This window comes from Aquarana catesbeiana, linkage group LG07 (assembly GCF_042186555.1).
Source record: "Aquarana catesbeiana isolate 2022-GZ linkage group LG07, ASM4218655v1, whole genome shotgun sequence".
Classification (NCBI taxonomy): Eukaryota; Metazoa; Chordata; class Amphibia; order Anura; family Ranidae; genus Aquarana; species Aquarana catesbeiana.
This window is the reverse complement of record NC_133330.1, coordinates 83,540,020-83,559,276: the sequence shown is the minus strand read 5'-3', so window position 1 is coordinate 83,559,276 and position 19,257 is coordinate 83,540,020. Positions and strand designations below refer to the sequence as shown.

At 44.5% G+C, this 19,257-nt stretch overlaps 1 protein-coding gene across 1 annotated transcript in view; it reads right to left on the bottom strand.

Moving 5' to 3' along the window:
- CFAP92 (cilia and flagella associated protein 92 (putative)) overlaps positions 1 to 19,257 on the bottom strand; it is a 303,652-nt gene that overhangs the window by 193,057 nt on the left and 91,338 nt on the right. Inside the window, exon 7 of the mRNA XM_073592393.1 lies at positions 630 to 808. Within this exon, the coding sequence (XP_073448494.1) occupies positions 630 to 808 (179 nt within the window). The remainder of the gene's footprint in view (positions 1 to 629; positions 809 to 19,257) is intronic.

Genomic DNA, 19,257 nt, shown 5'->3' with positions numbered 1-19,257 from the left:
TAATTCAACTACAGACATTATCAAAAAAAATAAAATAGAGGCATGATGGGAGTGGGAGGGGTTATGCAGGGCTGGGTTTTCGATTTGCTATTTGCCAGTGTCCAATCACCTGGAGGTAGAGCACAACCCAGTGGTCTAAGTTATACTTTCCTGTGTCCTCTCATGTAAGATGTTATATTTCAAATAAACACTAGATGCTAAACTGCAAGAATAAGAGAAGAAATCTTGCAACATTTGTTCTGGTGACAGCTGTCTAAGATGGGATTTCCCTTACTTCCTGTTGCGACTACAGGATAGGAAATGAAGGTAATTCTTCCTACACTGGGACACTGAAAAAAACACTGAAAAAAACCAGAATGAATTTTAACCATTTCCTGCTCTATCCAGGAGGAATAAAAACATTTTACTTTCACTTTTTTAGATTTGGATTTTTTATGAATTCTACTGCTAATTTGCCTGTTCTACTAAATAAAAAAAAAAGTCAACTCAGATGCTGTATCTCCTGGCATAGCACTAACCCACACTGAACAACCAATGTGCTAGTTTGCAGCCTACACTACTGGTATGAGTCTCCCAAACTCTTGAGTATACAGTGTTGGACAGTTTGAAACACAGAGTACCATTCTTACCCTTTGAGGAGGACACATCAGTTTTAAGATCTTTTAAGGATTGTGTGTTCAAGTGGAGTTTCTGTAAATCAGCTTTCACATCTGTCTGGCTCCCTGCTGACTTGCTCCTCTCATTAAATGCTGCTGGTAGCTTCTCTGATAGAGTTATGGCCGATAAGCCAATATTAGATAATTCAGACCTGACCAAAAGAAGATTGGAAATAACATACGTTAAACTCTCAAGAAACAAACATATCTTGTGAATTTTATCTCTTCTAGTCAACCAACAACTATACTGTGAGATCTGCAGCAGTGGTCCTAAAGGCAAAACATTTTTTACCTTAAAGTGGAACTTCACTCTCTCAATCAACATTGACTATTTTTAATCCTTATACTGACAGACAGGAAAGTATATCATAAGTTCTTGTCTTAACATTTTTTTTTTTTACATTTATTCAGTTACTTTCTGATTCCATGACTAGGCAAACCATATCAAACAAAATAAGTTTATGTATAAAAGTAGAAAAAGTTTATTATACAATACAAATGTATCTAGTCTATACAATCAAATTCCTGGTCTAGTATTGGATATTATCTCATACTCTTCTCACAGGGGATAGAGATGACAAACATATAGTCTGAGAGTCACATAACCACCAAAATGTCCAAAAGCGTTTTCAACTGCACTCATAGTTATGTAATAATCCTATAGATCCAGTATTCACTACTGATTAGTTATATTTCATACCCTTGTCTCTTTGCAGCATATCTCTTCCTTCCACATGTCTACTTACATCTGGCTGGGTATGTTCTATTGGTTAATTATAATAAAATTTCATAAATCCACATCATATTAGTGTTATGTTTATGCTCTCAGATTCACAACTGCATTGCTTGCCTCTATCTGGCCATTCCTGATCCCCTGTGGGTTGCTTGACCTTACCATTCATGCCGGAGCTCCACAAGATGTATTACAACTATTTTTTGTTCTTATACCTGGTCCATCTATCTATGTCAGTTAAAGTTTATGTTTTGGAGTGTATGGTTACTGTTATTGTTTTGTAACACATTGGGACCCATATACTTGCTGTTAATTTTCTCATTCATTTAGGAATAGTTCCACCCTATTATTCCCTGAAGAAGACTGAATGCAGTTGAAATGCGTTGGGACATTTTGGGGTTATGTACCTATCAGACTATATGTTTGTCATCTCTACCCCCTGTGAGGAGAGTATGAGACAATATCCAATACTAGACCAGGAATTTGTTTGTATAGGCTAGATACATTTTATTCTTTTGTATAATAAACGTTTTCTACTTTTATACTTAAAACTTATTTTGTTTGAGTTCTTTGCTGCAACAAAGCCCCATGAGAGATACATGTTTTTTTCTATTTATCAGGGACGGAGTAGCTATTAACCCATGATATATTCACCCTTTCTTGTTCCAAAGGCAAATTATATCATACATACCAGGAGTCGTGAGGAGGGGTCTTCTAAGCTAAGCATCACATCCTCATGTCTGCATGCCTGAGCTGAGGACAGTTGAATTCCAGGAAGAAAATGCTACATGAATCATCTGCCCTTACCCAAGACAGCCACGGTCATAAATGCCAGGGGGGTGCTTTTCAAAGTGATTTCTAAGCAAAATAAAGCATGGAGACATGGATGGATGGGAGAGTTTGATTTGAATATCAAAAATGAATTTGAGTTTTTGGTGCTCAGATGGAGTGCAGTTCCACTTTAATGCATTCCGTTTAATAAGGTAAAAAATGTCCCAGTAGTAGTATTGCCCAAACTCCACCCCCAAATACCTACCTCATTTGATCCAGCACTGTGCCCCTCTGCAACAGTACTCTCCTCTCTCCCTGCTTTTATAAGCCACAGAGGCTGCAGCAGGAGCCATTGGCTCTCCATTTATTTTTTCCACTGCTGGAAAGATGGCCAGAATGTGCAAGAGGAACAGAGCGCAACTGGAAGAGATAAAATTAAAAAAAAAAAAAGCTTTGCTGCACCAAGAAGGCTGTGCGGTAATGATCCCGGCAGGGCATAGACAGGTAAGTATAGACGTAAGAATGTTAGGGTAAGGTGCCTATATACAATAAGGATAACTGTACTTGTCCTTTAAATAAAAAGTACCACTGTACAGATTGCCACTTTCAAAGGAAATGGGAAGGTATAGAGGCTGCTAACCGTCCCTTATTTCTTCAGCATTCATGGTGATTCAGTACTTTGAGTCACTGGCCCGGAACAGCTATTCAGATAAAGTACCCCCTGTCTCTTCCTGTCCTCATTTGGGCTGTTCCACGCTGTCATCCAGGACCATTCCTGCCAAATTTCTGCATCTATATAGATATGCTTTGCTCAGTTTTAATACAGTATATACATTTCTCACAGCAGTTAAATAAAAAAAAACAAAACATTATATTTATTGTTCAATTGTGTATTTTTTGTGTACTACTTTTACATTTTTACTATGACCTGGAGACACTGTGAATTGGTTAGATGTCCCCTAAAACCTGTGTTGTAAGGAGACAGATAAGCCTCTCACCCTCGCTGGAACCACTTCCTAGGCACAAGTGGTGGCAAAATGCCAAGTGCTTTTTAGCACTGGGCACAAGTGTTTGGGAGGGGTATCTTTTTTTTCTGTTGGAAATCAATATCCTCCCACCTTTTTACTTAAGGGCATTGGTATTAACATGGCAGGGGACTGCAGGTTTACTGCCCCTTTGTTACATGGATAGCAGCCCACATGTCAGATTAGTTAGATATAGGGAGGAGGGAGGACATTTCAAGTTATTGAAAAGGAATAAACAAAAAAATAATAAAAGGCCCCATATGTGTCAAACATGTGCATGTAGTTAATTGAACATCTCAGCCCTGGCAAATCAAAATGCCAGGTGAATGTACAGGGAATTTAACCCTATTTATAAATAAGGTCAATCTTGCAGAAAGCACCTCTTTCATGGAAGAACAGATGTTGCCAAATGTCAGGGAATGTATTTTTGTACCCACTAATGTTTGGTTAAATAGCCCTCATCTCATTTTCTCTTCTGTAGTGTATTGTGGGGCGGGAAGCCAGGTGTGATGTATTTTAATTTGTGTTGAATTTTATTGCATGCATTTTATATGTTCTGTTCTACAGAAAATTAAATGATCTTTGCTGGTTAGTGTGTTATAAGGCAATAAAATGCAGCACACATTATTTTGAGGATTAAATATCTGTAATATACCAAAACTCATAAACTATACGCTATCAGAATTTCATAATAAACTTTCATTGTTTCATTACCACACGCAATGAAATTCTATATTGCGTTATTTTTATTTGTCCTTACTTCTAAGAACATCCACCTTTATGAAAGAAATTCGAAACTTCTCTCTCATCTGTTAACTTCCAGAATAAAATTATAGTCATCAATCTTAAGTGAAGACACATGAATCTCAAATCAATTCTCCAAGGACATCCTCCAACAAAGATTTGCATTATAATAATTATTACTATAAAGGCTCAAACCAACAGAACCTCATTTTCAATCAGGACAATGTACTCTGCTTTCCACATATCATTTTTCATCATCTTACTGATTCAGTATCCTCTGAATTTTACACCCCTCTGAGGAATATCCCCCAGCTCCCTGAGCTTTAGTCTATCTCTGACCTTCAACTTTGGTTTAGAGCAGGCATACTTTTTTTTTTTTTTTAGATCAGTTGTCAGATCATGGTGGTTTTTTAACTTACCAAATAAATCATATTACCAATTGAGATGTTCCCAGTTTCATAGGGATTTACAACTGTGATATGCTCTACAAACAAAATTCTATTTGATCCTTTTTGGTCTCCATTTTTCTTTTGATTGCTCTCTTATGTAAAGGCCTTCAAAAACACCTAATTTGGAACATTTATATATCTTACTCAAAGCCTTGACGAATGTGTTTACATCTTTTCATTCTTGGAAATCAGATATACTTAAAGGTAATTCAGTTTTTGTTGGGAAAAACAATCCCCTCTATGTAAATTGCTAGGATTTTAACAAACTTTGTTGCAGATTCCTATCTTTTTTTATTCTGAAGAAAAACTGTTTGTTTGTCTGGGTCCTTGTGCAATGTGAATGGGAGTGACTTTATAATAATTTAGATGCTGCACTTGCAGGGTTCTAATGAGGAACGTGGCAGAGTCTGCACCATTTAGATGCGATTTCCCTTTGGGAGCATCTCACAAAAAATGACATTTGTGTTGCAAGGCATTCAAAATATCTGACATGTATTTTAGTCAGACGTCTGGAAAAATCAGTAAGCCAATCACGCAAGCAGGAAATTAAATTTCTAGGGGGATGTTCCGTACAGAACACCTCCAGTTGCTCAAGTAATTAGTTTAATTTAGTCCTACCTGTTCCACCTGTTGCTCTAAGCGTGGTTAATTAGACTCCTACCATTTATTTTGGAAATGCTCAGTTATACTGGTCTTTCGAATTAAAAACCACAAAATGTGTCCGTATGGGCAATCCCACTTAGCCGCAAACTTTGCTGCTAAGTGTATCCAGGGATCAAGTTGTAGCAGAAATTGAGTTAGCTATATTTACATTAATACCAACTAAAGACAATGCTGTCAAAGAAGGCCAAGAAGCTCAGTTCATAAATGGATATATATACACACACACACACACACACACACACATATACATACATAAAACACACACACACAGTACCTTGAAAAAGTATTCACACCCCTTGACATTTTCCACATTTGGTCATGTTACAACCAAAAATGTAAATGTATTTTACTGGGATTTTATGTGATGGACCAACACATAATTGTGAACTGGAAAGAAAATGATAAATGTTTCTCCAAGTTTTTTAAAAATAAATACTTGAAAGGTGTGGAGTGCATTTGTATTCAGCCCCCTTTACTCTGATACCCCTAACTAAAATCTAGTGGAACCAATTGCCTTCAGAAGTAACCTAATTATTAAAGAGAGTCCACCTCTGTGTAATTTAATCTCAATATAAATATAGCTGTCCTGTGAACAAACAGCATCACGAAGGCCAAGGAACACACCAGACAGGTCAGGGATAAAGTTGTGGGGAAGTTTAAAGCAGGGTTAGGTTATAAAAAAAATCCCAAGCTTTGAACATCTCACAGAGCACTGTTCAATCCATCATCCAAAAATGGAAAGAGTATGGCACAACTGCAAACCTACCAAGACATGGCCATCCACCTAAACTTTTAAACAGAGAAGGCTTGCAGCTCCAGGTGAGATGGAGAAGCCTAATGGAACTCGCCTCCGCAATCAATACAAGAAAGAAAAAAGGCTGCCACGACTGTGAGCCAAAATCCTTTATTGGGACATCCAAGAGTGACACCACAGAGTGCCCGATAGACGCGTATCATACTGTTATAGGTGCCTAATCATTACCGTCCTAAACTGACAGGCCCGGCAAGGAGAGCATTAATCAGAGAAGCAGCCCAGAGGCCCATGGTAACTCTGGAGGTGCTGCAGAGATCCACAGCTCAGGTGGGAGAATCTGTCCACATGACAACTATTAGTCGTGCACTCCACAAATCTGACCTTTATGGAAGAGTGGCAAGAAGAAAGCCATGTGGGGGACATGTGGAAGAAGGTGCTCTGGTCAGATGAGACCAAAATTAAACTTTTTGGTCTAAAAGCAAAACGCTATGTGTGGCAGAAAACTTATGCCGCGTACACGCGATCGTTTTTCTCGTCTGAAAAAGATATGACGGCTTTTCCGATGAAATACAGAACCAAGTAATTTGTATGGAATTTGATACTGATAACAAGAAAAGCAATAAAATAGATCCCCTGCAGCCAACAATAGACCCCCCCCCCCCCCCACATCGACAATAGACCCACCCAGCAACAAAAGTTCCCCCAGCAACAATAGAGTCGAACAATGGACTCCAACTAGCAACAACAGATCTCCCAATGCCCAGCAGTCACCTTCCAAATATGACCCACATCACATAGGTCTTAAGTGCTTCCACTTCACCAGACAGCAATGTGGTGTATATGGGCTCTTAAAATATAGCTGAAGGCAAAACTTTTTTTATATATGGTAAAGGTGGTGAGCACAGTTTATTAATTTTGTCTGTGTTCCCGTTAGGAAGATTCACTCTCTCTATTTGTCCTGATTATCAATGTCACTGAGAACAAAAGTGAGAGTAGGTCTAAAATTTTGAGTTGCCACCAGAACAGGAACAGAGGGGAAATCTAACAACAGGGACAGTTGTTCCCGTGACAGAGGATTTCCCTCACATTAGAAAGACATTCTCTCACGTCGAGTCTATGGGACAGGAAGTGAAGAGGAATCACCCAAATGAGACACAAATGGCAAAAAACAAAATGAGAGCACTTTTAACTGTCCCCAAATCTATTCTATATATGTTATACTGATTTTCTTTTATTTGCACTTTTTTCCCACGAAAGTGGAGTCATCTTTGAAGCCAAGGGTGCCCAACCGCTGGCCCTCTGATGTGGCCCGAGACCTCCTGCTCTGGGATGGCAAGCCTCAGTAGAGAGCTGAGCCGATGCTTCTGGCATAGAGCCAGCTCCTGTCACAGGCGGAGTGATACCAAATACACGCTGTCTGGGACAACAGCAGCCAGCGTTCCCAGAAACAGCAGCCGCCAGCCATACCCACCTGGGGGACAGCAGCAGCCGCCAGACATACCCGCCTGGGGGACAGCAGCAGCTGCCAGCCATACCCACCTGGGGGACAGCAGCAGCCACCAGCCATACCCGTCTGGGGGACAGCAGCAGCTGCCAGCCATACCCACCTGGGGGACAGCAGCAGCCACCAGCCATACCCACCTGGGGGACAGCAGCAGCCACCAGCCATACCCGCCTGGGGGACAGCAGCTACCACAAGCCATACCCGCCTGGGGGACAGCAGCAGCTGCCAGCCATACCCACCTGGGGGACAGCAGCAGCCACCAGCCATACCCGTCTGGGGGACAGCAGCAGCTGCCAGCCATACCCACCTGGGGGACAGCAGCAGCCACCAGCCATACCCGCCTGGGGGACAGCAGCTGCCACAAGCCATACCCACCTGGGAGACAGCAGCTGCTACCAGCCATACCCGCCTGGGGGACAACAGCAGCCGCCAGCCATACCCGCCTGGGGAACAGCAGCAGTCACCAGCCATACCCTCCTGGGGGAAAGCAGCAGCTGCCAGCCATACCCGCCAGGGGGAAATCAGCAGGCAGCCAGCCATACTCGCCTGGGAGACAGCAGCAGCCACCAACCATACTCGCCTGGGGGACAGCAGCAGCCGCCAGCCATACCCGCCTGGGGGACAGCAGCAGCCGCCAGCCATACCCGCCTGGGGGACAGCAGCAGCCGCCAGCCATACCCACCTAGGGGACAGCAGCAGCCGCCAGCCATACCCACCTGTGGAACAGCAGCAACCGCCAGCCATACTCGCCTGGGGGACAGCAGCAGTCGCCAGCCATACCTGCCTGGGGGAAAGAAGCAGGCAGCCAGCCATCCTCGCCTGGGAGACAGCAGCAGCCGCAAGCTATACCCGCCTGGGGGACAGCAGCAGCCACCAGCCATACCCACCTGGGGGACAGCAGCAGGCAGCCAGCCATACCCGCCTGGAGGACAGCAGCAGCCGCCAGCCATACCCACCTGGAGGACAGCAGCAGCCACCAGCCACACAAGCCTGGGGGACAGCAGCAAGCAGGCAGTCAGCCATACCCGCCTGGGGGACAACAGCATACAGCCATACCTGCCTGAAGGACAGCAGTAGCCACTAGCCATACCTGTTGGGGGGACAGCAGCAGCTGCCAGCCTTACCCCCCTAGGGGATAGCAGCAGCCGCCAGTCATACCTGCCTGGGGGACAGCAGCAGCCGCCAGCCATATCCGCTTGGGGGACAGCAGCAGTCGCCAGTCATACTCGCCTGGGGGAAAGCAGCAGCCACCAGCCATACCCGCCTGAGGGAAGGCAGCAGCCACCAGCCATACTCGCCTGGGAGACAGTAGCAGCCACCAGCTATACCCCCCTAGTGGACAGCAGCAGCCACCAACCATACCCACCTGGGGGTCAGCATCAGGCAGCCAACCATAGACGCCTGGAGGACATTAGCAGTCACCAGTCATACCCTCCTGGGGGACAGCAGCAGCCACCAGCCATACCTGCCTGGGGGACAGCAGCATCCACCAGCCATACCCGCCTGGGGACAGCCACAGCTACCAGCCATACCCGCCTGGGGGACAGTAGGAGCCACCAGCCATACCCACCTGGGGGACAGCAGCAGCCACCAGCCACACCCACCTGGGGGAACGCAGCAAGCAGGCAGCTAGCCATACCCACCTGGGGGACAGCAGCGGTCACCAGCCATACTCATCTGGGGGACAGTAGCAGCCACCAACTATATCCGCCTGAGGGACAGCAGCAGCCGCCAGCCATAACCCCCTAGGGGACAGTAGCAGCCGCCAGCCATACCCACCTGAGGGACAGCAGCAGCCACCAGCCATAACCATCTGGGGGATAGTGGCAGCCACCAGTCATACCCGCCCTGGGGGACAGCAGTAGCTGCCAGCCATAACCGCCTTGGGTACAGTAAGAGCCGCCAACCAAACCCACCTGAGGGGCAGCAGCCACCAGCCATACCCCCTGGGGGACGGCAGCAGCAGCCGCCAGCCATACCGCCTGGGGGACAGCAGCTGCCAGCCATACCCACCTGGGGGACCTCAGCAGCTGCCAGCCATACCTGCCTGGGGGACAGCCTTAGGCCCCTTTTACACAATCAGTCCAACCAGGTCTGCCTGTTTTTCAGGCAGACCCAATCAAACTCTTAAATTTACCTCTGTGGAGCAGCAGATATAAATGGATTTGTGTTCATTTACACTCGCCTACTTCCAAACCGACCTATTAAAAAAAAACAGAAGGGGATCTGTCCCCTTCTGTCTGGCCGGATAGGATTGGAGTGCCCATAGAGAAGAGCGGGTTGTGTACAGGCCTACTCTGCATATGCAGAGTGGACATGGACCTGTCACCCGCCCACTCTGCTCACTGTGGCCCGCAACTGGGTACACAGTCGCTTAAGTGGCCCTAGCTCTTCAAAAGGTTGGGCACCCATGCATTAAGCCTTTAAATTAACATAACAGCCAGGCAATAAGAATTTGGATAGATCATCTAGTTCAGCTAATGTATTTTCTCAGTACATGTCTGGCATCATACTGGTGTTCTCTGTACAAAATGGTGACAATCCTTCCCAACACAGACTATTACAAAAGATGAGTATGTTGCTTTTAAATATAGTTTTCTGGATTCTCATTGTTCTCAGTAGAAGCATCATTAAGCTATGTGTATGTTCAGTTTTGGGTACAGGATACTATAGATACAGTAAAACCTTGGTTTGAGAGTAACTTGGTTTGAGAGTGTTTTGCAAGACAAGCAAAATTTTTCAATAAATTTTGACCTGATATACAAGTGATGTCTTGATATACAAGTAGTGTCATGCCACAAATGAAAAAGAGAAGAGAATAGAGGCGCCTCTAAGTGTAGCACTACAGTTACATTTAATGAACGTACAACATTTAAACTCACATGATTGATGATTAAAACAGGCACATCTAAGTATGCAGGCATCCGGGGTAAAGATGTCCACATAGACCATCCTCCTCACCTGACGTCGTCCCTTTCATGCTGCTTTTCACGAGCAGTTCAAGCCTCGCTTTCAGATCGCTCTACTGCAGGGTAGTCTTCTCGGTCACAATTGCAGACAACTTTACCCCGGAAGCCTGCATACTTAGCTGTGCCTCTTTTAATCATCAACCATGTGAGTTGCTAAATATTGTACCTTCATTAAATGTAACCATATTGCTACACTTAGAGGCGCCTCTCTTCTCTTTTATACTCTGTAGCTCCTGCTGGATTTTGTTTCTAATCCCCTTGTGGAGGCTTCCATTTGTGGATGGACATGTTATGGTTACACAACCTATCACATTGCTATAATCCTTTTATATGGACTATAAACAAAAGGACTTATGAATAAATGGTTGTGGAACGAATCATTTGAGATTCAGTTATCTCTTATGGGGAAATTCACTTTGATATACAAGTGCTTTGGATTACAAGCATGCTACTGGAACGAATTATGCTCGCAATCCGAGGTTTTACTGTATTTACTTCAGGTGTATTTTTTATACATATACAATATGAAACTTGCTATAAACGAACAGTGCTGATTCAGTATTACAAAACTGGTCTGGGATTTTGCAATCAGAAAAAAATAGTAATTGTTTTTGATTATTTTATTCTCTGTGGATAACACAATTTAAATTCTAGGCTCTCCTCTGTCACAACATGAATGGTAACTGAAGGAGTGAGAGCAAGTGATGAGTCCAGGTAGAACTAACTATTCTGGACCATCCATCACTATCCATTCCAGACTCAGAGTGAAACTTAGTGTCTGTAGTGCATAACAATGAAAGTGAAGGGCATTAGAATGTCTTGAAGAAGAAAATGTTAAATTGAAAAGCAATAGGTTCCACGGTAGTGAAACTGTTAGTGAAATAACTGAGTGTCTAAAAAAAATACTTGTCCTTATTTGTCCCTAGACTTGTGTGTTTTTATGACCGAATGCTAAACCACAGCAAGCGGCCATTCTACAACATCTGGTTGTAAGTCAACTCTATATATTGCTTGTATTCAGGGCTGGATTTATCACCAGACCACAAAGACGAGGGCCTAAAGTGCCATGGTCCCAAGGAAGGCACATAGCTGCCATACCTACTTTACATGTATGTGGAACCCTATATAGGCAGCAACTTTGTTTCTCCACAGACATAATTCTGGTTGTGTTAGTACTGTACCAATTGTGTCTTTGCAGAAAGATTCCTTGCTGTGTCGGTATGGTACTGGTTCTGTCTTCACCAACACATTTTTAGTTGTGTTACTGTACTATTTTGCTGTGGTCACATTTACTTATTACTGATTTATTGAGCTTTTTTTTAATGGGTTTATCTGTTCTGTTTTTTGGGCAATTCTATTTTTCTATTGGAATGTTATTATTGGTTTCCCATGTGGATGCTACACAGTAACAGTAAAGTGATTCTCCAATAGTTGGTGATAGAGCCAAACGTCAAACAGAGAGGGCAGTCCATGACATATCAGAAAACCCAAAAAGGGTTATAGAACTTTTCATACATAGGACTCTCTCATTTTGTCATGGTGACCATTACTATACCAACACAGGCACTGGAAGAAAATTTAAAACGTTGTCACCAGGAACAGCAATAGAATGGAGATCTTCCAGTGGGGAAAGTTGTCTCAGAGGATTTCTCTCACGTTAAAGCTTATCTCCAGTTTTTAGTAAAGTTTAAATAGTTTGTTTGGGCTAAACTGGTCTAAATGAGCTATTACCTTCACTAAAAGATGTAGCAGCTGGGAGCACTGTATAAACTATTATATGCAGTCTCAGCTACATACAGTATATAGAGCTGTGTCTGGTCTGTCGGACGGGAAGTCATGCTGAGCGCTGCTTATTCATTCACAGGGATCTTTGTATTCTATGTAAAAATACAAAATTTCCTCTGATTGGCTGAGGCAGAGAGGCGGGCAGATGATGTCACAATGTCCTTGGAATACTGCTTCCTGAATGTGAGTGTCTGTGTTCAATATAATCAGCTGATGCACTTCCAGCATTCTAATGAGGAAACCTACAGTGTCTGCATCCCTTTTTCTAAGGATTTAGCTCTTTGGGAGTGTTGCAGGGGATGCCTAAAATTTTACTTGTAACTTAGTGCAGACTTCTGGGAAAATTAGTGAGTCAATCACACAAGCAGGAAATTACATTTCAGTGTACAACAGTGTACAAAACACCTCCACGTTGCCATATTGCATTGAATTTTACAGAAAGTTACAGTGGCTGAAGATTGCAGTGAATTTTTAATAACATTAACCAATTGCCGACTTAGCTGTGCCAGATCACATACCTAGTACGTAATCTGACACTTCCAGGTGTTGTGGAAATTTTTATTAATGTATGTTTTCAGATGCCCCCCAGTGTCTATTTTGCTATAATATGCTCATGCGAGGGTATTCGCACAGATGCTGGTGGAAGACAATTGGCTGCTGAAACCTTCTCGTGGATACGGCAGATCTGTTTGCTCTTTTAAGGAGGTTTATGTACGCCTCACCAGGGAACTGGCCACTCCATGGCGATTGCATTTAAACTCCTAAGTAAGCAGATCTGCATACTTGGGAGCCATAGCATAACCATACAAAATTATGGCCCACTGGGCCATAATATAGTATGGCTCGCATCATTGGTAGCAGTGGGAATGTACACATGGTCGCGTTCGGAACCATGTGCTCGCCGCATGGTTATGCACACAACCGTTTGCTACGTCACTACTGCATTTCTATTTGAATATATGCATGTGTGTCATTGGTTCTTCTTCCAGCATCCTCTTTTGTTATCCATGTGTTTAGTATAAATAAAAGCAGCTTGACTATTTTGTTCAGGATTATACTGAGCTCGAGGTGATACCAGCATCTGTTTGTTTTACTTGGAGAGATAAACGAGTGTGCTTTCCCAGCATTATATAAGAGGGCAGTATTTGTGCTTTTAAGCAAAGAAATTATATGCTTATAGGGGGAAGCTTAGAATTTCCCTGACATTCATGGCGGGCCAGAAAGAAAGCCAACAGATCTTCCTAATTCAGTGGACCTCGAGGGGGAAGAGACCTCCAGAACCAGACCAGCAAGGGCCGACCTATGATAAGACAACCATACTTCAAGTTTTTTGAACATTTTTGCTGTCCTGTGTTCGGGATCTTCATAGTTGCCAACTGTCCCGGATTTCCCAGGACATTACCGGGATTTAGACTCCATTCCCGAATTTTTTGTGTCCCAGTAAATGTCCCGAGAAATCCGGTTCTTCGCTGATTTTCGCCGCCGCCCCTAGAGGTCCGCGGAGACATTGTCTCCGCCGGCCGCCATTTTAAAGAAGATCAGGAAGACGGCTGGGGGGGCTAGACAGAGCTCCTGCATCGCCGCCCACCCTCCGCCCTGCTTCGTCTCACCCCGCCTACCCCCCGCTGCCAGGGGCGAGGGTTCTAGCCATGCGGCCGGCGGAGGGAGACAGTATACACTGTCTACTACACTAGGACACCTGAGGTGGGGGGAGGGCGCACCGCTGTGGGAATCTGATGTGAGGGGGGGCTGCACTGGGGACACCTGATGTGAGGGGGGGCTGCACTGGGGACACCTGATGTGAGGGGGGGCTGCACTGGGGACACCTGATGTGAGGGGGGGTTGCACTGGGGACACCTGATGTGAGGGCGGGCTCCGCCGGGGACACCTTATGTGAGGGAGGGCTCCGCCGGGGACTCCTGATGTGAGGGGGGCTCCGCCGGGGACTCCTGATGTGAGGGGGGGCTCCGCCGGGGACTCCTGATGTGAGGGGGGGCTCCGCCGGGGACTCCTGATGTGAGGGGGGGCTCCGCCGGGGACTCCTGATGTGAGGGGGGGCTCCGCCGGGGACTCCTGATGTGAGGGGGGGCTCCGCCGGGGACTCCTGATGTGAGGGGGGGCTCCGCCGGGGACTCCTGATGTGAGGGGGGGCTCCGCCGGGGACTCCTGATGTGAGGGGGGGCTCCGCCGGGGACTCCTGATGTGAGGGGGGCTCCGCCGGGGACTCCTGATGTGAGGGGGGGCTCCGCCGGGGACTCCTGATGTGAGGGGGGCTCCGCCAGGGACACCTGATGTGAGGGGGGGCTCCACTGGGGACTCCTGGTGTGAGGGGGGCTCCGCTGGGGACATCTGATGTAAGGGGGGCTCCGCTGGGGATATCTGATGTAAGGGGGGCTCCGCTGGGAGCACCTGATGCAAGGACGGACTCTGCTGGGACATCTGACGCAAGGACGGACGGCTGGTGGCAGGCGACGTGGCTAGTGACATGCTCAGGGATCCCACTGATTCTGCATTATGGTTGAGTTGAATGATTTCATTTTATATTACAATGTAATAATAGAAATAATGCACTTCAATCATCCTGACACCATAACAACCATGGTGCCAGGATGATTGAAGTGCTAACACCAGGTGTTTGGAGTATCTTTATCTGCTGATTGTTAAACTTTCTATAATACACATATTTCCATTGTTGTGTAGGATCTTGGGCTGCTGTCCCTCTATCCCTCTCCCCCCCTTTCCCTCTCCATCCCTTATCCATCTCAGACTCTAACCACACCCCCTTTGAGCCACGCCCATTTAAGACATGCCCACTATTTCGCGTAAACGCCCATTTTTCGCAGCGGCATGCTTTGCTTTTTCTTTTTTTTTTTACTTTTTCCCTTTGTCACACCCACAAATGCATGCCCCGCCCCCTAATTAAAACAAGACTCCGCCTACGGCCAAAAAAAGTGTCCCTAAAAAATTTTTTTCAATGTTGGCAACTATGGATCTTAATTCTCTGTCCGCCGTATGAGGTAAAATCTGCCAGGCAAAGAACCTTATTTTCTGTATAATGACGGGACTTTTATTGTAGGTTATATTTTTGTCATTGTAAGTAGGTCTATTACTTGGGGAAGCACCTATATTTAAATCCTCTATAGGTCCCATTTAATACAAACCTAAAGTGAATGCTGTGTGTGACTGAGCAGGCTGTGTAACTGTATGCTTTGTAATATGTTTGTGATGTATATGAGAAATAAAAAATGCAATTGTGATTTTTACCTTTGCATGGAACCAAGACACATGTCCCCATAAGTCTAATAAGTAAAGGGTTTGTCTTTAAGTTGCTTTTGAAAACGGCTGCTGCATATTCAAGTAACCCATGTGGAGGAAGGGAGAGTTCTTTTGTTTTGAGATGAAAAGATCAAGCATGCAAACAGCATTGTTGATGGTTCTGGGTATCTGTTGATGTTCCAACTTTCAGAACGAAGTTTTGTATTTGGGAACAAGAGTGTATATTTAAGGCGTGTTATTTCATGTTTTATGTAACTTTGCGTTTTTGGATATATTGTTTAGTTAAATATGCCTATATTTTAGTATGGGCCCTAATTGATATAGCCTAAAGTGTTTGTCTTGGGATAAGTGTTAATATTGGTGTCTCAATTGTATAGTCAGTTTTTGTAGGGAGAAATCTTGGTTTGTGTTGGTTTTCATTTGCTAATGTTGGCCATTGTGCTGTAGCCCGGATTTCATCCACCATTTTGCCGTGGACCGATTTTCGATTGCTGCAACTGCCTTTTGTTTCTGCTGATTTTAGTCTCGAGCGAAATATAGTCCGTTTTTGTACTGAATTCCATTTCCAGTAGAATCATTTAGTTTTTTATTCCAGTTGTTTTAGAGAAGTTTATGTTTCTAGTGAAGAAGTCTGTTTTTGGTGGGACTGATAAACTGCATATCATGTGTTAGTGGCACCATTTTGTCGTGGCCTGGCTTTCGTCAGCCATTTTCCATTCTTGTAGTCACCATGTGGCCGTGGCAACTACCATTTTGTGTCCGCTGTGTTTGGGTGGAATTGCTATTTTGGTTATAGAGGCGCAGTTTAAGGATTTTGTACTGTTTGGCCTGTGGGTCATCCTAGAGGGGAAGCTGCTCCAATTCCTTTGTGTGTGTGTGTGTGTGTGTGTAGCTATGCGGTCTACTTTGCACTGAATTTACTAGCTTTAACTGAGTTTTGGTACTTTAGCGGTATATGTTATTTTTATTTTTAAATGTTTGGGAGTTTCTCAGAGGGCAATTCATTGTTTTGAGGCTTGTATTGTATAGCCCACAAAAGAAGGAGGGGGCTTTGGTTGACCTCTTTGAGCCATCTTTTTACAGGAGTTTCTGTTTTCGGATTTTGTTGCGCTGTTGTGTGGTATTTCAGTCTCAAAACTTGTGGTTTGACTTCCCAGGGGATATGTGATTCAAGGGGGATTCCCTCCCATGTGCAATATGGGGGTTTATTCCACCCTCTCCTGGTATTCCGACTCCGATTGTTGTGAAGCAATTTACACCTTGTGCAACCTCTATGCCTGGGCTGTATAAGATATAGTCACAGGACAATCCTCAGATAGATTGAACTCACCAAATACCAATTCCATTCACAAAGGTGCTTTTATTCTGAACATCAGTTTACAGCAGATGACAGGATACAAACAGATGAATAGGCTGTAGTATTTATGCGGTCAAAAGATGATATTGTCTGTAGCTTACAATGCAGCCCCTGAAGCGCTGCTGCCGAAACGCTTTGCAGGCGCTTCGGCAGCGGTGCGCATTCATTTCAATGGACAGGAGTGGTGGAGGAGCGGTATACACCGCTCCAAAGATGCCGCTTGCAGGACTTTTTTTTCTAACATCCTGCCAGCGCATCGCCTCAGTGTGCAAGCACTCGAGCTTTCACATAGACTGCAGGGGAGCCGTTTTACAGGCGCTATTTTTAGCCCAAAAGCGCCTGAAAAACGCCCCAGTGTGAAAGGGGTCTAACTGTTAGGATTTTATGCGATGAAGGGAAAAAAAAAAGAAATCGGCCTAATATATCGGCCCAAAAAAATCGGCATCATATATCGGCCATCGGCCACCGCGATTTCTAAATATCGGCTTTGGCATCGGCCAGAGAAAAACCCATATCGGTCGACCTCTAGTTGAGATCAGCAATGGCAGCTTTGAAGGTTGATCTCCAGGCCCTGTAGTTCTCCGGACAGTCATCAAACTTTGAGAGGGTAGTGTTAATGAGCTCACAGCGTACCATATATCTGGCAAAGTCATTCAAGTCTGATCTCCCACTCCTCGGGGCCAAAGTAACTTGTGGAACCCCTTGGGTGTGAAAGTTCTCTGGTGAAGTAGGGTGAGGTTTACCAGGATGAAATTATGTTGCAGGAGCATTTTAACTGTGGTGTAGTCCCTAAGGCTTGTGTTGTGGCTTGAGCTGCGGCTTGTCACTGGAAGTCACCTTGTTGTCAGCATAAGGTGATGCGTAGATGCACTTGTGTTGTTAGTAAGACGTACAGGAGATTATCATTGCAAAAATTATGCTTTAGTACATATTCACTGATGCGTTCAACTGGGTCTTGCAGTTCCGCTGGTATGGACCAGTCTGAGTTAGCACTTTCTCCCATCGCTTGTTCGAGGACTCTCAGCCTTGCCAGGGCAGCTGCTTCCTCCCTTTCCATTTGCAGAATCTTTAACTGGGAATCTAATTGGGAATCTGTCTCTGCTTGTTGAGCTTTCATCTTTGCCTTTTGTGTTTCTATTTCTGCTTGTTGAGCTTTCATCTTTGCCCTTTGTGTTTCTATTTCTGCTTCTTGAGCTTCCATCTTTGCCTTTTGTGTTGCCTTTTGTGTTTCTAGTTCTGCTTCCCTTCTCGCAAAGGAGCTTTGCATTTTTTTTTATTCCGCATCAGCATGGGCCTCTATTATCTTATCGCTTAATGTTGAACTTCTAGAGCGAGAGGATCTAGAAGAACGTGCAGTGTGCCTGGCTGATGTGGATCTGTGAGATCTGGTCTCCTGCAGTTGAGCAATACGGAGTTCTGCCTTACGCTGGGCATTTTGCACTGAGAGATCCCTTTGTTGGTTTAGTGCATCAGCCCTGGTCAGTTCTGCTGAAGAGTCCTCTATATTACAGTCCTACAAGAAAGCTGTGTATTTTGCAAACAGCCGCTGGTAGCGTTCATACACGGCAGATAAGCGATCTATTGAGTCTCTTAGTTCAGCTGGTTGATCATTAAAGTGTGACAAAACTAACATGCAGTGTGAAGTTCTGTCCCATTAATCTGACAGATTGCTAGAGAACTCATCTCTAGTGGTTTCAGTTTTCTCTGAGTTTCTGTGTAGGTTTTATTGTATGTTTGGACCTTATACTCTATTCGGTAATATCTGCAGAATCTGCTCCCTGTACATCTGCAGGTTCAGAGCCATGATGAATCTGCGTTGGTTCAGCCACAAAAGGGTGCTCAGAGTCTTGTCTAGACATTTTTCACAATTTTGCAAGAAATGGTACTATCTCTTTAAGAAGACGAACAGCATCTTAGACAGGTGGGGTAACGCAGTTCAATGTAGAGAAACAGTTTTTAACATTCACATGAGGTGCAGTAAACTCATGCAGCCATGTGCTTCACAAAATGACGGATGGCACTGAGCTTGATTTCAGAGCAGGTGCACACAAATACACAGCAGGCTATGGGAATTCTATACATTTTTTGACTATTCTGACTCCGATTGTTGTGAAGCGATTTATCCCTTGTGAGACCTCTATGCCTGGCCTGTATAAGATATAATCACTGAGGACAATCAGATAGCTTGAACTCACCAAATACTGATTCCATCCACAAAGGTGCTTTTATTCTGAACGTCAGGTTACAGCAGATGACAGGATACAAACAGATGAAAAGGCTGTAGTATTTATGCAGTCAAAAGATGATATTGTCTGTAGCTTACAATGCAGAATACATGTGCCCTGCTACATGTGGCTTGTAGCTGCATCCATGAAACAGGAAGTACAATCACAGGAAGAAGGGTGGAGCATTACATACAAAGGAAGTGTGTCATAACATAAGGGAAAAAGAACATAAGAAACAAGTGCATTACCACAAAGGTTCACTAGATGGCAGCATGTGAACTAAATATAAGAGTCCATAGAAAATGGTTAAGGAACAATCTATATAAATTCTATGCCCCGTTGGGGC